At 45.8% G+C, this 16,043-nt stretch overlaps 1 protein-coding gene across 4 annotated transcripts in view; it reads right to left on the bottom strand.

Annotated features, from left to right (window-relative positions):
* Positions 1-16,043, bottom strand: part of sema3fb (sema domain, immunoglobulin domain (Ig), short basic domain, secreted, (semaphorin) 3Fb) — a 59,601-nt gene that overhangs the window by 18,289 nt on the left and 25,269 nt on the right. For 2 of the 4 annotated variants that reach the window (XM_047332858.1, XM_035632224.2), the window contains exons 3-6: positions 3,838-3,998; positions 3,445-3,507; positions 2,870-2,989; positions 1,547-1,636 (exon numbers count right to left, since the gene is read on the bottom strand). In XM_047332858.1, the coding sequence (XP_047188814.1) occupies positions 1,547-1,636; positions 2,870-2,989; positions 3,445-3,507; positions 3,838-3,998 (434 nt within the window). The remainder of the gene's footprint in view (positions 1-1,546; positions 1,637-2,869; positions 2,990-3,444; positions 3,508-3,837; positions 3,999-16,043) is intronic. The other 2 variants (XM_035632227.2, XM_035632226.2) reach the window with 1 other exon arrangement.

Raw genomic sequence — 16,043 nt, forward strand, 5'->3', positions numbered from 1 at the left:
GATGGGGGATGAAGTATTAGAATAATGAGGGTGCGTTCATAGGGAAAAATACATGCGGGGAGAAAAGCAAGGAATTTCTAATCCATCTCCATGCCACGCTGCTGCGGAAAACAATGTGTCATGGGCTGGTTCCCTCGGCATAATAAGCCACATGCCAAATGTCTCTCAGCTTCGCGGTGCCTATGGCTGTGCAGGCCTACCGCTGACACCTGTAATCCAGCACAGTGAAAACAAGCCCGGGATGGAGGCTGGATGACGGATGCTCACGGCTCGTGGCAACCCCGCACGCAAGCACTGATAGGTGATTGGCAGGAATTTGCGTAAGAAAGAACGGGGGGAAAAAAATGAATCAGTGACATGCGTCGACATGTCCTGTAGCCCCGCCTCACAAAACCAGAGCATGTCCCATCGGCTTTTTTCCCCACTCACAACTGGGACAGAGAGGGAGACTTCTCTGTCATTGTCCATCAGCGCCAAAGCAGGAGAGCGCTTATGGCACTGTGCCAAACTCACTTCATTGGATCACACACGCACCCCCTGCGCAATTCACTACTCATCTTTGATTAAAATCACCACTTGTGCAAATAAGAAGGTGCTGGCAGCTCACTCCCAGTCATGCCAGATGTTGACATGTAAAAAAAAAAAAAGGAAAAAAAGGTCACAAACATTTATGTGAACCAGAGGGAAAGTGTGCCCTGCGCCATGTTTTTACAACCCTGCTGTAAAATATGACCCCGTCAGAAAAGTTGCAACATATTTCTCAAAGACGTGACAGAAGAAAAAAGAAAAAAAGGTTGCAACATTTTCAAAGTGTCCCACTTCACCTCAAGCCCTCACGCCCTTTAAAAGTCCCGTTGTGTGTTTCAAAGTGCTTGGAGAGCTCAAACAGTGGAGACGTGTTCAAGTATGTGGCTCTTTTAATTCTTTTCTCTGTGCAGATAGTTGGCTACAGATGGCTGGTGTTTGCTCTGCGCTAACAGAGCCTGCTGTGGGAGTGGGTCAGATGCTGACTAGTCCCGCTGCCTCTGTGGGAGAGACTGCACCACATTCCTACAGTAGGTGGAGGGCTCGGTGGGGTGAAGGACTGATGGGTGGGACGTCCTGCATTGCCACAGATAAGCGGGATTATTGTCCTGGCCATCTGTCTTTCATGTTCATTGAAATATATGCAAAATCAAAAGGGAATAGGCCATGCAATGAACAGAACTGAAAGCCGGCTTTTAAGAAGCCATTTCCTTCTGATAAGCCAGTTTTCATGCAAAACCTGGCATTTGGCGCACAACACAAAGCACAGGGAGGACAATGGTGGACAAGAAAGCGTGCTCGGACAATGAGGCTTCACACACAGAAAATGAAATGAAACGTGAAACTTTAAAAAGACGGACTGGAAAGGATGCATGACAAATGTTACGGAGATAAACAAACGATTGGTTAAAGGTGGTCTTGACAAAATGTGGTCGGACACAAAGAGAAGGGAGCATGCTGCTGGTGACCACGAGCCCGGGCAGTATGCAGGGCTGCGGTGCAGACAGGGCCCACATCGCACCTTTAGTCCGAGTGTCTCGTGCACTGCGCTGGGTTCAGCTGCGCGGCTGGCCCTTCCTCTGGCCTGGGCCATCTGTAGATACATGGACGCCTAAAACAGGAGACAGCAAACCGGATGTTACGCCGCTGATTAGGAAGGACCACGGACCTCCCTTGTGTCCTTGCACACTGCTTGAATTTGTCCTGACTTCCAGACAAGGTGAGAAAATGTGTGTGTGTGTGCGTGCGTGCGTGCAAGATTGTGCAGGGAATATGTGTAGCTTTATTTGACCAGATGGTGGAAAAGGCAACAATAACACTTCTCTATTCTGTTGTCAAGTCAATAAAGGATCTCATAGTGTGCTAAATTCATTCCCTTCAAAGCTGCTGCCAAAGCTTCTAACATTTAACTATTAGTTTACACACATTACAAGGCGTATACACGCTACGACAACCGATCTAAACGTTGAATCAATAATGAAACAAATAAAGATTCCTCAAGTTTTATTGCGCGTGTCAGGATGTGTGTGTGTGCATGCATCTGTGAGTGTATAGTTTCATGTTTTTGCGATCAGGGTTCCCGGTTCACCTTTGGGGGGGGGGGGGGGGGGGGGGGGGGAGACTCAGACCTGTTTGCTCAGTGTGATGGAGGCAAAAGCAGCCCTCTTATTAATGGACTAGAACTGGAACATTCCACTGGCACCCCATAATGGGAGCTCCCACTTCCAATTAGCCAACGTCTCACATGGTAGAGGGTGGCGGGTGGCCTGGATGGATGCATGTAGGGGCAGATGCATAGGTGAGTAAATGGATGGATGCCATTCGTTAGTATGGGCTCGTGTAGGATCTGTACGCGACAAGGGACTCGTGGAGGCCACGCTTGCTTGCTGCAAGTTCCCTGCACTGTTTTGAGACTAGTCGGAAGTTTACTTTTTATATACACCCTTTTTTTTTTTTTACTCCCATGGTCATCATTAGGGAACAAGTGTGGATATTTAGAGAAGAGTGAGGTGTTAAAGGGGAGTATGCTGAGGTAGCGATGCCTGGCTTGGTTTAGGAAATTCAAGAGGTCCCATTAAAGGCTGAGACTAAACAGAGTAGTTGTAACAGCTCACTGGGGACGGCAGCTGTGTGCTGGTGAAGCTTGCGCTGGCTGCTTTGCCAGATGCTGAGACATGGTACCATGAGCTTGAGGCTTAATGACGGACGAAAATCACTGCAAAGGGACCCAATTTACAGTAGATAGAGAGTGAGGGACAGGAAAAGAGAGGTCCAGCTATGATGGAGATGTACTGTTGAGAGATCACCTTTGTGGCCTTCACACTCATCAAGACTTAGACCTCACCTGAGGTTTTCGTCCACGGTTGACAAAGGTACAGACTGGGTTGTAAGCTCCTGTCCCACAGACGTACAGCTGAGTCCGATTCCATGGCTCGACCAGACGGATAAAGTTTGCACACTCCTCCTGGAAACACAAAGATGGAAGCAAATTAAAACCCAATAAGCATCTAATAGGCACATTCATATCCTTATTTTACCAGTGCACCTCCTGCATATTAACCAAATGCTGAGCCTAAAAATATACCAGGAATACTGTTCCTCTAAATACATTTGGGCAATATATCATACTCTCAGCCAGTGGTGTGGTGCTCACACCCTGGCCTGGCAGTGAGGAGGACGGTGAGGATGACTAGGCTTTAATCCATTCCTCTCCAGTTGGCTAGACAGAAGGGAACCAGAGTTTTTACTGGGCCAAGTCTGTACCCAACAGGTGAGTGCCTTTAAAACAGGTTCCTTGAATTGAAACCAACAGAGGTAGCTTTCAATGCAATATTTAGTGTTTTTTTCCCCGAGCTAGCAAGTAGGTGGAAATGAGATGAGCCTGCTGACGCTGTGTGTGGTGTCAACATGCATACTTACATTGGCGTCCTTCCCACTCACAAGGCACTCCATCCTTCTCCGCTCGGACACTGGCCAGTGGATCTGTGACGGGGGGAACGGAGGAAATTTCCTATTTAGAATCCAACCCGTTATACATCACTGGCATTTATGAGAGTTTGGGGCTAAAACTGTAAAAGGGATATCCACCCAGGATAATATTTTGGGACTGTCATAACCCAATTACATTGCTTGATGACCAAAAGAAATGTGCACTCCAAGAAAAATAAATATGAGCAAGCCAAAACGGCTGCTGCTGGGGCAATAGAACAGAACATTTTGCCCTGGGGGCAGCTGCTTCATCCCTGTGTAACAGCCAATTTAAAGGGGCCACAGCTTGAAGAAAGGGGAGATGGAGAATGGGAATGGTCTCACGATATGTGGTTCCTTGTTGATGTCATGGAGATCCAGGGACAGGATGTGGTCCTTGCTGCCAACATACATCCGGTCATGGTCTTCGTCCATACGCAGGATACGGTAGTCGGACGTGTTGAGGAGGTAGGCGAAGTGATGAGCGGTGCCGGTAGATCTCAGCTCTGTTGGGAGATGGAAAACGCGTCCATTAATGACAGCTGTGGTGCACATGCAAATTTTTACCCACAGATGCACGCACAACTGACACATTCCTCATGCCACTCCTGCATACCCGTGTGGAGTTATCTGATGGTTTTCCACCAACACTGTTGTAACTTGACACCACACATTAGAGGCAAGTGCTACTGAGTGTCTGTCACTCTGTGTTGATGGCTTAATACCGCCCAAGTGGATCAGAAGATCTAGAAAGTCTCTCATCATCAGCTGTCTGTCACCTCCAGGCAGAAGTCAGGAAAAACACACAGTAGTTTGACATGGTGATATGGTGTTTACTGGAAATTCTTTCCATACACAAGGTTGGGTACTGTTGGTGTGCTGAGTTTAGCCGAGTTTAAACAACTCCATTTCTGTTTGGACACCACTTGCTGAAGGTCAGAGGAGTGTGTGCCTTCGCCAACACAATGCAGTCGACACGTTCCCTCATGTCGAGAGTAACCCAATCTTCCGCCAACTCGGTGTTGGAGTGTTTGTTTGATATGTTCTTCTTGGTTCAGCAACCATGTACAGGCAGGGCAGAGAGGCCACTGCTAAGACAGCAAAGGCCCCATGCCACGCCATAGACAAACACACTCCCCCACTCTCTATAGGGGAGAGGCATTAGAGGGTGGCTTTCGCATATTGTTGGACAAACACTGAGGTTTCACTCAAACAGCAGAAAAGTGCCATTTCCCTGTGCCACTTTATTCTACAACCAAGAGGTAAAACACGGAATCAAACTTTGAGGTACCCGAGTTGCTTTGTGTTGTTTAGAAGCCAAAATGTGGTGGAGAGAAAAACCAGAGGATAGACTGTCAAATACAGTTAGCCTTGTTTGACTGTTTGCATATCATGTATCAGAACAGGGGTGTGCCCGTGTGTAATTAAGGACGGACGTGTGAAATATGGTCAACATGGGATTTCTGAACTGACAATCAGCACACAAGATAAAATTCAAAAAAGGAATAATTTAAATATTGGAAAATGATTTAGAGGGTTGATAAATAACCACATATCGTTTGCAAGTTCTTTGTGCGCAGTCATCATTGAGTTTGAAGTTATTGAGAAAGAGCCCGGCGAGGAGGAGATCACCAACACATGCAAAGCCACCCACATGTCCAACATTGGCCTTAAAATAAACACCATCAAGAGACCGTTTTAAACAGTCTCCCTATGGAATCTGATATTACCAGTCTTTCCTGCCAGGCCTAAATTTAACACGGGGTTACGTCAATAACCAAAGACTAATAGCATTAGATTTGCCATTTTTGTACAGTTTGATTTAATAACGGTGCCCACCAAAGGAATGTTTGCAGGTCAGCGGAGTGATTGACAGCTGTCGGAGCACCGTGCAGAGGGGCTGCAACATGTGGCCGCACCCTGTGATTATTTGTGTTGCAGTCTTAAGTTGAATGATGAGTCCCAGTACACTCTAGCTGTGTTTATGCTTTGCGGGCGGATAAATTGAAACACACAGGACCGGATAACAAAGAATTGTACACACACACACACACACACACACACACAAACATTCCGAGGGCCAGTCGAAGCCTTTCCTGAGGCAGGTTGTCAGCGACTCCTCACTGTGTGTTTGTTGTCGCAGAGAATCTGGACGGGACCGTCTGTCAGCTGAGGGGAATGTGAGCAGTGCATAGCAACAGCACACCCTATATAGTGCTTCACATTGAGAACTAAACACATCATCAAAATCCTCTGACTGATACACAGACAGTGATGATCTCTCCTCACGTGTGTATCCAGAAAATGTAATTGTAATCTAGCCTATAATCACAGAGGGCTATACCTATTAAATGATGGTGATGTTGAAGAAATTACACACATAATAAGCCTTTTCTCTTTAATTATACCAGCGTTTCAAAGAAAAGTTCCTGTAACTTTTAGTCCCATGAACTCTTTCTCAAGGAACTAATAAGTTCCTGCAGATGCAACGGTTTGCCTGCATTTTCACTGCCGATTAAAGACCAGGGGAGGTGACCAACCAAGGGTTAGAACAAGCTGTTCCACTCCAGGCAACAATACAACATCAGTATAAACATGGAGAAGATTCAAATCGTGCAGCTGTTTATGGATAAAAGGAAGAAACACTGGCAACGGAGTGTATTCAAAACACCCAAAATGCTAGTCTTACTTAAGTAAGGAAACAGATTTTACGAACTATTGTGGAGACTGACCAGCTGAAATAAAAAAAACACTGGTACTCCACATCAGGCCCCTGCGACGATGCACGCTTCATCCCAAGGGTTCCTGAACTTTGGTAAAGCACTACCCCCCCGAGCAGGGACCTTTTTAGGGGGTAAAAAGATTTCCCTGGAACTTAATTTAGACCCTGGTCTCTGTGGTGGAGTTCTTTCAAAGGTTTCTTGCAGTGAAAACTATGAAGCTATGACTGGATAAGTCCAAGGCCCTGTCGGGGTAATGCTGCAAAGGATTCACCAGCCAAAGCCTAAAGGCCACTGAGCCCTCGGATGCCACAAATATGAAACTGTTGAAACCTTTTTCTCAGAAAAGAGAAAGAAAGAATCAGAGTAAGAAATCTGGTTTGAAAAAAAAAATATGTAGAGGCGTTCCAGCTACTAGCCATCATTCCCTACTCTGTCAGCCTTTCTCAACTCAGTCCAAAAGTCAACCTTCGCCTCAGGCAGGGGCACATGCGGCTTTGTGCTCGTATGAAATGTTGACGGAGGACGTATAATAGCGGCGGCGTGAGCTTGGCTGCTACGCTGCTCTGGAGGTCGGGCTGCCTGTGGAAACAAGCCCAGCAGGTCCCCGGACATACACTTGGTGCCAGGCAAACACCCGGTCACGATCGGCCTGGGTGGACCTGCTGAGAGACTGAGCTGCTCAGAGATGATGCTGAGGCGAGGCTCTTGTTGTCAATGTTGAGAAGATGAAGATGAAGAGTAGAGTGTGTGATGATTACCAAAAAGGAAGCAGAAGGAGGATTTTGCTACTTTAATACAAGTACAATACAAGTAAAGAGCTGGCACCAAGTTTCAAATGATCAAAAACAAAAGTTAGTTGAATTTGGCAAAGATCCCTGATCTCTTCAACTAGTCACATTTTATTGAGCACAGATATATTGAGCTGTGCACTGAATCCACTGTTTTCCAGAAGCAACTTCTTACTCGCAGCGGGAGATTACAATTTCAAACAGCAGACGCTCTGAGAGGCTGAACCACTGTGTTTCTTTGTCAGCCACATTAGGGCATGACAGCGTTTTCTGCACACACAGACTTATCCTGGAGATTTAGAGGCTGGGAGCAGCGTACGAGTGTGTCTATTAGAGCCAGATAAACTCTTAAAGAAGCCCATTACTGCGTGTACGGTTTAGGTTCACTCTGGGGGGTCTGCACACACACAGCGGAGGCTTTGTTTCGGGACCGCACCACTTCCCCCCCGGTGGAATGGCAATGGCTCTATTAGAGGTGAAAGTAAGCCGGAGAGGGAACCTGATCCTCGCACTCAATGTCTCTTTCTTTTTCTCATTGACTCACTCTCGTATGCTTGCACGCCCGCACTTGCACGGAAAGAGGAGTAGGTCAGTGTATGAGATCTCTCATTATTTTCCATCTTTGTAATGGTGTACAGAAAAAATAAGGCAATTGCACAGGAGTGGGACCTCCAACCTTCCACTAGTCCACTAGTGGGAGGAGATCCGGTCCACTTTCCTCAGTCTGCTGAACTCAGACAATCCTCTCCTCTCCCCCAGCATCTCGAGGTGCTGCTGGCCGACACTGCCTACTGCCGGAACACTCTGCTTTGGCTCCAAGAAAGGTTTGCGTTGCTGTTTGAGGACAGGCCCCAGAGTAAGACGAGTCCGGAAGACATCGTAGTTTGATGATAGCATCAGAGCCAACTGCTAAAAGCTGCGAATCACACAAGCTGAGCAGGACTTTAACTGGAATTATTTTTAATTTGTGATATGAATCTGAATATTACTACTTCTGACAATGATAAAATTCACTTTTGTGCTCATTTGCCACTGTGAATGATCAGCAGTATCTAATCCCTGTAAATAATGAAACCAAATACCCAAATAAATGTTGCTGATTCATTTGCGGAGCTGTTTGCACTTTGCAATAGCAATTGCATCAATTGTTAGTATCTAGATTTGGAAAGTGAAATGCAGCCACAAGCAACATCGGTGCGGTTTATGTCCAAGTGCATTTGTACCATTCATGTGGGACTTTTTTGTGGTGATGGTGGTCGAATTTTAGTCATTAATGAATAAGCCATATCCACCCATCATATTTACCTAGGGCAGCACGATTTGAGGCTGGAGCCAATCCCCATTTATCAAATGTCAAATTCACTTGCCAATGTTCATTGTCTGACACATCGATTCTCTGCAACAACTTTAACCTATTGTAGGGTTGGGGATCTTTTCAACTTTGGCATACGTGTACCTACATGTACAGCTGCTTCAAGGGAGACGCTCTACAAACTTAAAACCTTTAAAAAGCCCCTAGTCCTCCCACACACTGTACACAAAATGTCTCACAAAAAACAGTACCTCCAGTGGCACCTTAAATGCTACAAGTTCGAGAGGCTAATTGTTTTATCTCTCTGCCAGCACGCACAACTGCAGAATCGCGACTACAAATATGGCCTTTGCTTGAATAAATACGGATCGTCTGCGCAGGAAAGTCTATCCAGCAGACATGAAGCTGGGCCAACAGTAACACGAGGAGCCAAACAGCGAAAAGTTCACAGATGGTTGATTTTCCGGGCTATACATATTTGTTTTGCATTGTATTAGATTTATTTCTCGAGACTGGTAATGAGTTCATCATTTATCGCATGAGACTGGTTTGACACTGTCCTCCAGTGCACATATTGACTGAATGAGCCGACCAGCGGCCTGAAGTACATAATAGTGGTTGTACTGGGAAGTGTTGGACGTAGTCCGCCATCCTATTGCAGCCGCTTCTATAGACCATTATAAATAAAATGTATTCTTGTGGGCTTGCCTGGTTAAATGAGGTATAGAAACAAAGAGGGGAGTCATGCCTCACTGTCAGACTCACCCAGGCCTCCCTCTCCTCCTGAGAGAATACTTGGCTGCTGTCGGTGATCTCCGGGGCTGCAGGCTTGCATGCTATTGCACATCTCTCCATCTTAAATTAATAGCCAATGGGCCGAGTTTACTTTGGAAATATGTTTGGACAGGAAAAGCTCACTGGCATGCGGTTCACTCTCAAGATCACATCTCCAGAAATAAGAAAGCTCACTGGTTAATGCTTCCTCATATGAAATGATTTCCCACCTTACTGTGGCACAGGGGGAAGAGGGGTATTTTGTGTATTAAATTCAGCGCTCGGTGCATCCTGCCGTGTGCTTCAGTAGTATTAGAACTTCCTCTCATTAGGGAGTGATAACTGCATCCAGTGTGACTTAACAGGACACAGCCCACCACACTCATTTACTTTCCTGGCAAATTCACAAGACGCATTGGGTAAGTGATTGTATCATGGAAAAGTCTAGTGTGTGTGTTTTTAAATGAAAACATCCAAGAGAAAGGGAATTAAGAGGGGGTAAATACACATCCTGGCACTGGACAGTGCAGCACACACTCACCATTGACACTGATATGGGTGTTCCACCCCACTGCATATTTCTCTGGTTTTAAATTAGGTTAAATAAAAGTGCAGTCCATTGCCAGTGACAGTGCAGAGCGTGTTGCTGCTTGCAACTTGCACAACTCTCAGCAAAGAAGTATTGAAGTTAAAGAGGATGGGGGGGCGGTGATGGGAGGAAACAAAAGTTTGCGTTTTTTTTCATTGTGAAACTGAACAGGAAGGCAGCGAGATGAGCAATGTGGAGCGAAGTGTGTGGCAATCACCTCGGTTCAGTGGTTTTCCATAGTGGAATGTGTGGCTGATGATTAGAAAGCTGCAGCCACTGCATCGCACCATCATTCTGTCCAAGCATCACAGGAGGAGAGCCGATCACACGCGGTCATTCACACGGTGGGTGGGTGGTCGAAAGGATGAAACTGAAAAAGTCTACTATTGGTATTCCTCTATTGTACTTTTTTTTCCTGCCAACCAATCAAATATTCAAACAAGAAAACACACGTCAAGTGACCCTTCACGTACACAGGCTATGTGTAAACCATCGATTGCTTAGTGACAGAAAACAACACGAACGAGAAACAGCAATGGGTGAAAAGTTATACGAGGGATTCCTTTACTTAGACCGAAGATGAGGTGGAACTGTTACTGACAGTAGGTGTTTACAACATTTGGCCTTCACCGCTGGTATTCGAGTCATAACTGATAAGATGTGACGAGTCAGGAAGCGAATGAGGGTGACTGCGTTAAAGTTTCTAAATGTGTCAGCCAGTCCATACGACAACGCAATCTTCCAGATAAAATGGGACTGGCAGCATTGCCAAACGTCTCTGATTTGGGCGCTTGAAAACGAGTGTGGACGGCATGAATGTAGCAACAGTGATGTGTTTTAAAACTAAAAGGTAGTAATGTGGAAGCAGCGTTAGAGTCGTTGATCGCGTCACCAAAGATGCATTTTAAAGTCCAAAAAGAACAAAAAAATCATATATGTATATATTTGGTACAAAATTGGGGAACATAGTGTTAACAATAGTTTGATTCAGTCTTTTCAGGTAGTGCAAGAAAGTGACAGAAATACCCCGTTAGCCCCTGGCACATAACAAACAAGCTGCACTACCTGAGCAGTGTCCTGAGGCAGTTTCCAACTTGCCAGAAAGAGGTGTGTTGGTTCACACACACACACACACACACACACACACACACACACACACACACACACACACACACACCGGAGTGGCAGGAGTGATAATTAGGGTGTTTAAGAGGGGTTGGGAGAAGTGGCATGCTCTCACACATCAAAGGCAGCTCCTGTCAAGAATCCTGGCCAAATATTTCCAATGCTGTCAATGCCGAGGAGGAAAACTCCCGTTAAAGACAGTCATACTCCTCTTCAGAAGACACACTCCATTTCGACTGCAATGATGGAGCTCTGCACAAAATCGCTGCAGAGACTTGAAGGTTGCCAGGTTGGCAGTTGGGTCGGCTTTTAACAAGGCGCCGTAATGAGTTGAGACACGACAGGGGGAAGTCTCCGACGTACTCATTAATTTATATTTGTCGTAGTCAAGGTAATAGTCACAAGTGTCCGCTACCTATGTGCCTGCACAAGAGTGTATTTGTTCTTTTGACTACAGTTGCCATAGTAGTTTGTTCAGTTTTTCCAAGAAAGTGGAAATGACCCGGAGAATCTGGATGAGATTGAGTCCACAGACTATGCTGCTATCGGCTGTGTGATCTTAGCAAATCGGTCTTCATCCTACTGTCATGTTGCTTCAGCAGATTTTTTCATTTACTTATCTACAGCAAACAAGAGTTGGCAGTCCGAGGGTATTCTTGGCTTGTCTGTGGGTGATGCTTTGGTCTGATAGATGAATACTTAATATAAACAGAAAATATATTTACACTTTTATCGGGTTTTAAGTATGAACTTAAACATTAAAATATTGACTTTCTGTGTGCTATTTAACTGTTGGGTGTAAATTAATTTGCGCCTACCTTCAAAGTGTCCGCACAGAGCTGTAAAAGTACAAAAAGTACAAGTGTCTTCTTGTACACCAGCTTTAGGGGGTACATTTCACAAAACATGAAATTTAGTTCTTTGAGAGATTGTACTGAATTTACACGGTAAGAACGGAGTTGGCGTGAATCCAGTTGCCTGTATCTGAGAGCGGCAATGGTTCTGCCTCTTATCTTAATCTTGCTCAGCACTCTAACAGTGATTTCCTGTATCTGTAGGATAAGGAAGTACCTAGTATAGGGGCAATCACTGAGCTGATGGAGATTAAAGACACCTTCCCCCTACATTTGGACAAGTGTACGTGTGGCTGCTGGAGGCCAGATTTGGCACCTGCACTGCTATCTTGTTAGCAGAGTCACTGAGGGCCCACAGTGCCCTCCGTCGCTCTCCTTCATCAGCCTCTTTCAACACAACTTGTCTTCATGTCAACTATTTACATGAGTTATTTGGGTTTGTGCAAGCCGCACGCTTCAAAGCCAGCAGAGAAGTGACATGGTTGTTAAAGAATGCCTGTGCGATTACCGGAGAGCGGGTATGAGGTTAGCTGTGCAGCTAAATGAAAAGGAACGATAACAGCATGGGAACTCAGCAGCTGCTCGCCTCGGCTTAGTCACTCCGTGGGATGGGGGATAATAAAAAGCGGCCAGAGGCTCGGCCACTGTGTCACATCAGATAGGACGCGTCACTCAGCAGATAACGGGATACGCAAGGGGCGAAGCATCCAGAGGCCGCTGCTAATCTTTTGTGATGCGCTCCCGGAGACGTGGTCAAGCTTCGCTGCATCCTCTGTGCGCGTCCATGCCTCTTGGCGGAGAGGCAGGCTCTGCAGCTCGCTGCTACGAGAGAAAACACAGACATAACAGCATGCCTGTGCAAACACCTGCCTCATACATACAAAGCATCAACACAAGCGACTTCAGAAGCCATCATCTCCTTTCAAACCTTGAAACGAACAAGCCGTTACACTCAGAAAAGCATGACAAAACTACTCTGCAGTCTGCACAGCTATTGGAAAAATGAAGAGTTTATTTTACTGGGATCGTCATCACTTGCAGGTACTAGTATATACTATTATAAGTCATCAACTGTCTCAGATAAGGGACAATACTATAGTAAATTATTGTATATTTGCTTGAAGATTACTTCTTTGAGTGCAGTCAAAGCCATTAAGATGCTCGAGACAAGATCAAATGGAATGTCTGCCAACCAAATTTGAAGGGAAGGGTGTGGCCAGATTTGAATGTGGGGAGAAAAGCCAGCCATTGTGGAGAGAGGCCTGATGTAATTTGTGTTTAAATAGGGATTGTGCCACGAAAAGTCATGCTAAGAAATGAACAAAGCAGAGCTTGGGAGAGTTTATATACTGTGTACTTCTTCGCCCCTGCATTCCCAGTCAATTGCTACGCGTGGCCGCAATTGCATGATGTTGGTTTTGTAGATTTACAAGAAACGTTGCAGCCCCGGCCGCATTTCTAATAACCGCAAGGTGTGGGTCAAAGGGAGTCGAGACATTTTCTTATTATATGGTAGTTAAGTTGAAGCATAGTGAAGTAGGTCTGTGCGATATGGTGATATATCACATGCCAACAGAAAAAAATGTCTATTGTTTCACGTTTTGCCCACTTTACTTTTTTGGTGTCTCAATTCACTCTGGATGCTAATATATTTTTGTCATTTGGATGATGCAAAGTTCTTCTACACGGCACGGATACAGGGGGGAAATTTGTATCAAAGAAACACAAACAAACATGGAGGAAAGTGACAATGACACAGAATGATATAATTCCTTTGACGTGTCTCCCCGCCAGGCTTTACCAGCCGTTAAAGAGAAAAGTAAAGCTACTTAATGGCAGGTTGTTTGTATCCTGTTGCTGTGAGCACCCTCACCAGGGAAGAGGTGTGACCCTCTCTCGTCTCAACACATGTCCGATATGATCCATCATAATGGGCACACATTAAAAGCGCTGCCATATCACACATCATTAACCACCACTCCTGACCTCATTGTATTCAGAAGTTGCGCCAATAATGCTCAACGTGTGTCAACGTGACATGTGACACCTTGCCTCCTCTTTACCACTCCCTCCCTCAGCACCCTGCCACTCCCCTGCTGACCTGGGGGTCTCAACCACTCCATAATTAGAGAGCTGCTGTAGAACCACGCCCCTCTTCGCCCCCCTCTTGCTAATGGCAGCAATTTGTATTCACTGTCAGCTCTGATGAGCTCTCATGCAGAGAGATGGCCTTATATCGGGGCCTCTGGCTCCCATCACCTAAGCCCCTCTCCTGTTGCCTGCCAAGCCCAGCATGCTGATGGACAGGCAGAGTAAAGGGCCGGGGTAAAGGGTAAGGGTGAGGGGGGGGGGGGGGGGGGGGGGGGGGGGGGGGGGGGCGTTTATAAGTATATATGACTTATAAACGTAAGCGTGTTCCGCTGGACCTGCATTACATTCTCTCACCAAACAAATGAACACCCTTCCCTCTCATTCCAGCAGAAACGTATAATAGCGGAGTTCCAGCTGAGGAGGATATGAAATTTGGAGAACTCGTAGGGAAGGAGATCCTCCCAAGAGAGTCTTGATCTAATCGCACACATCTGCACAAACACGGCTCCGTTTTAACGGACATGCTTTTTATTAACAGTCTCCAGCTCGACAGTGACACATCTTGCCTTGTTCCCATCCCACATGTCAGTTTCCATACGTACACACTGCAGTTGTTAATCAGTTCCTCTGTTTTATAGATACAAATAACTCTACCAAAGACCTTACTTGTTTCTGCCTCTGTCTAAAGATATCTGAGCTCTTTGGATTCATCCAAATTCGAAAGGGCTGCTCTTGCAAGTCGTGGTCAGCAGGGCTGCTGTAGCCTAGACAGTAGACATGAGGATGACAGAGGTCGCTGGACAGCAGTGGCCACTCTTTATGTTCTGGCTTAATCTGGGATTAGCTCAGGGTCAGGGTTATCTCTCCTCAGCCTGAGAGGAATCAGGAAACAGGGATTGCCTGGAGTAAAGTGGCATTACTAGATGGCCTGTCCAGAATCGCAATGAGCCTCCAACAGTTTTCAACAAGGGTAAAACAGAGAGGGATAGTGTATGTTGAACATGACTCACTGGGCTCAGGGTTGAAACCTCTCTGCCATCACTCTAACACTTCCCAGCCCTGAAGTTCCAGATCTGCAGAGATCCACGTGCACTACGACTGTGAATTACAACAGCCGGGGAACCAATGAGTCGCGGGAATATGGTATCTGTCTAGCCACGGTCATGTGCATACCTCTGGTTTCCTGAATTCATTGAGCATGGTAAGTTCATTTTAATGCTGATTTAGCACAGAAGCCAGAGGAGGGAGCAGGCAGGCATGCACTCAAGAGCTTGCATCAGAATCGGAAAGTCGCAGCGCTGCAGAATTAGCAGAACAACTTTGACGAGCAGCAGCACAAAGACTTAACTTGAAGCACTGACCAAAAGAGCCCTGTTGCCTTTAGCCTCCCTTATCTTAACCTGGAATGTCTCATCTTCATGTCATGTCATGTCATAATCCCCACAAGCTGGACACACTCAGAGGCAGAGACATGCTCTGCTGTATCTCTGGTTCTGCTGTCTGGTTCCAGAGTGTGTGTGCAACTCGGAGACCAGTTATGAGACCAGAACAGCCTTGTTGCAATGAAGATGGATGTCTCTCAGTCTCCCTCTCTCTCTGTTAAATGGTAAAGCTAGTGAAAATGGATAGCTCTTAAACACAGGCTGTATGGCAATGTTGGACAAATATGTTGACATCCCACTGTGCTTGACCAAAAACAGAAGCTGGATAGATATGGAAGTGCGAGGTATATTGAGAGATTGTTAACAGGCAGTAACCTATTATATCTGAATGAATCCACGCTCTCACAGTTATTAATACCAAACATTCAGCCAATGTTCAGTTGTATTCAAACTGAAAAGCTGATGTCAAGTTTCAGATACGAAGTGATAGCTGCACTACAGTGGATCCGTCATTTTCATAAGAATGCTCGGGAGCTTACTTTATTTACTTTTCATCCTGAATGACAAAGCATCTCAGAATTATTATTGAATGGAGATCTTTGCGATATTTCTGGTATGGCAGAGCACAGCAAATGACATCAAAAGGCTTCAAAAAAGCCCATGGCGAGCTCAAGATGAGGTTTTCAATCTTGTCTTGTCGCTTTTGACTCCATGTCAACTGTTCTCCATGCCGTGCTCTGGAAAAGCAAGTCTGCATTCTCTGCAGTATTACCGTGAAGTTTTTCCAGGTAGTTTCCAACCAACGAAGAGAAGTAACTCATCGTTTTATGTGTATCAACGGAGCAACATCTCTTTGAAAGCAGTGGATTTAAAGGAAAGGTATTTCTTGGCAGCGATAATCCATGTGTCAGGC

This window comes from Scophthalmus maximus, chromosome 6 (genome assembly GCF_022379125.1).
Source record: "Scophthalmus maximus strain ysfricsl-2021 chromosome 6, ASM2237912v1, whole genome shotgun sequence".
NCBI lineage: Eukaryota > Metazoa > Chordata > Actinopteri > Pleuronectiformes > Scophthalmidae > Scophthalmus > Scophthalmus maximus.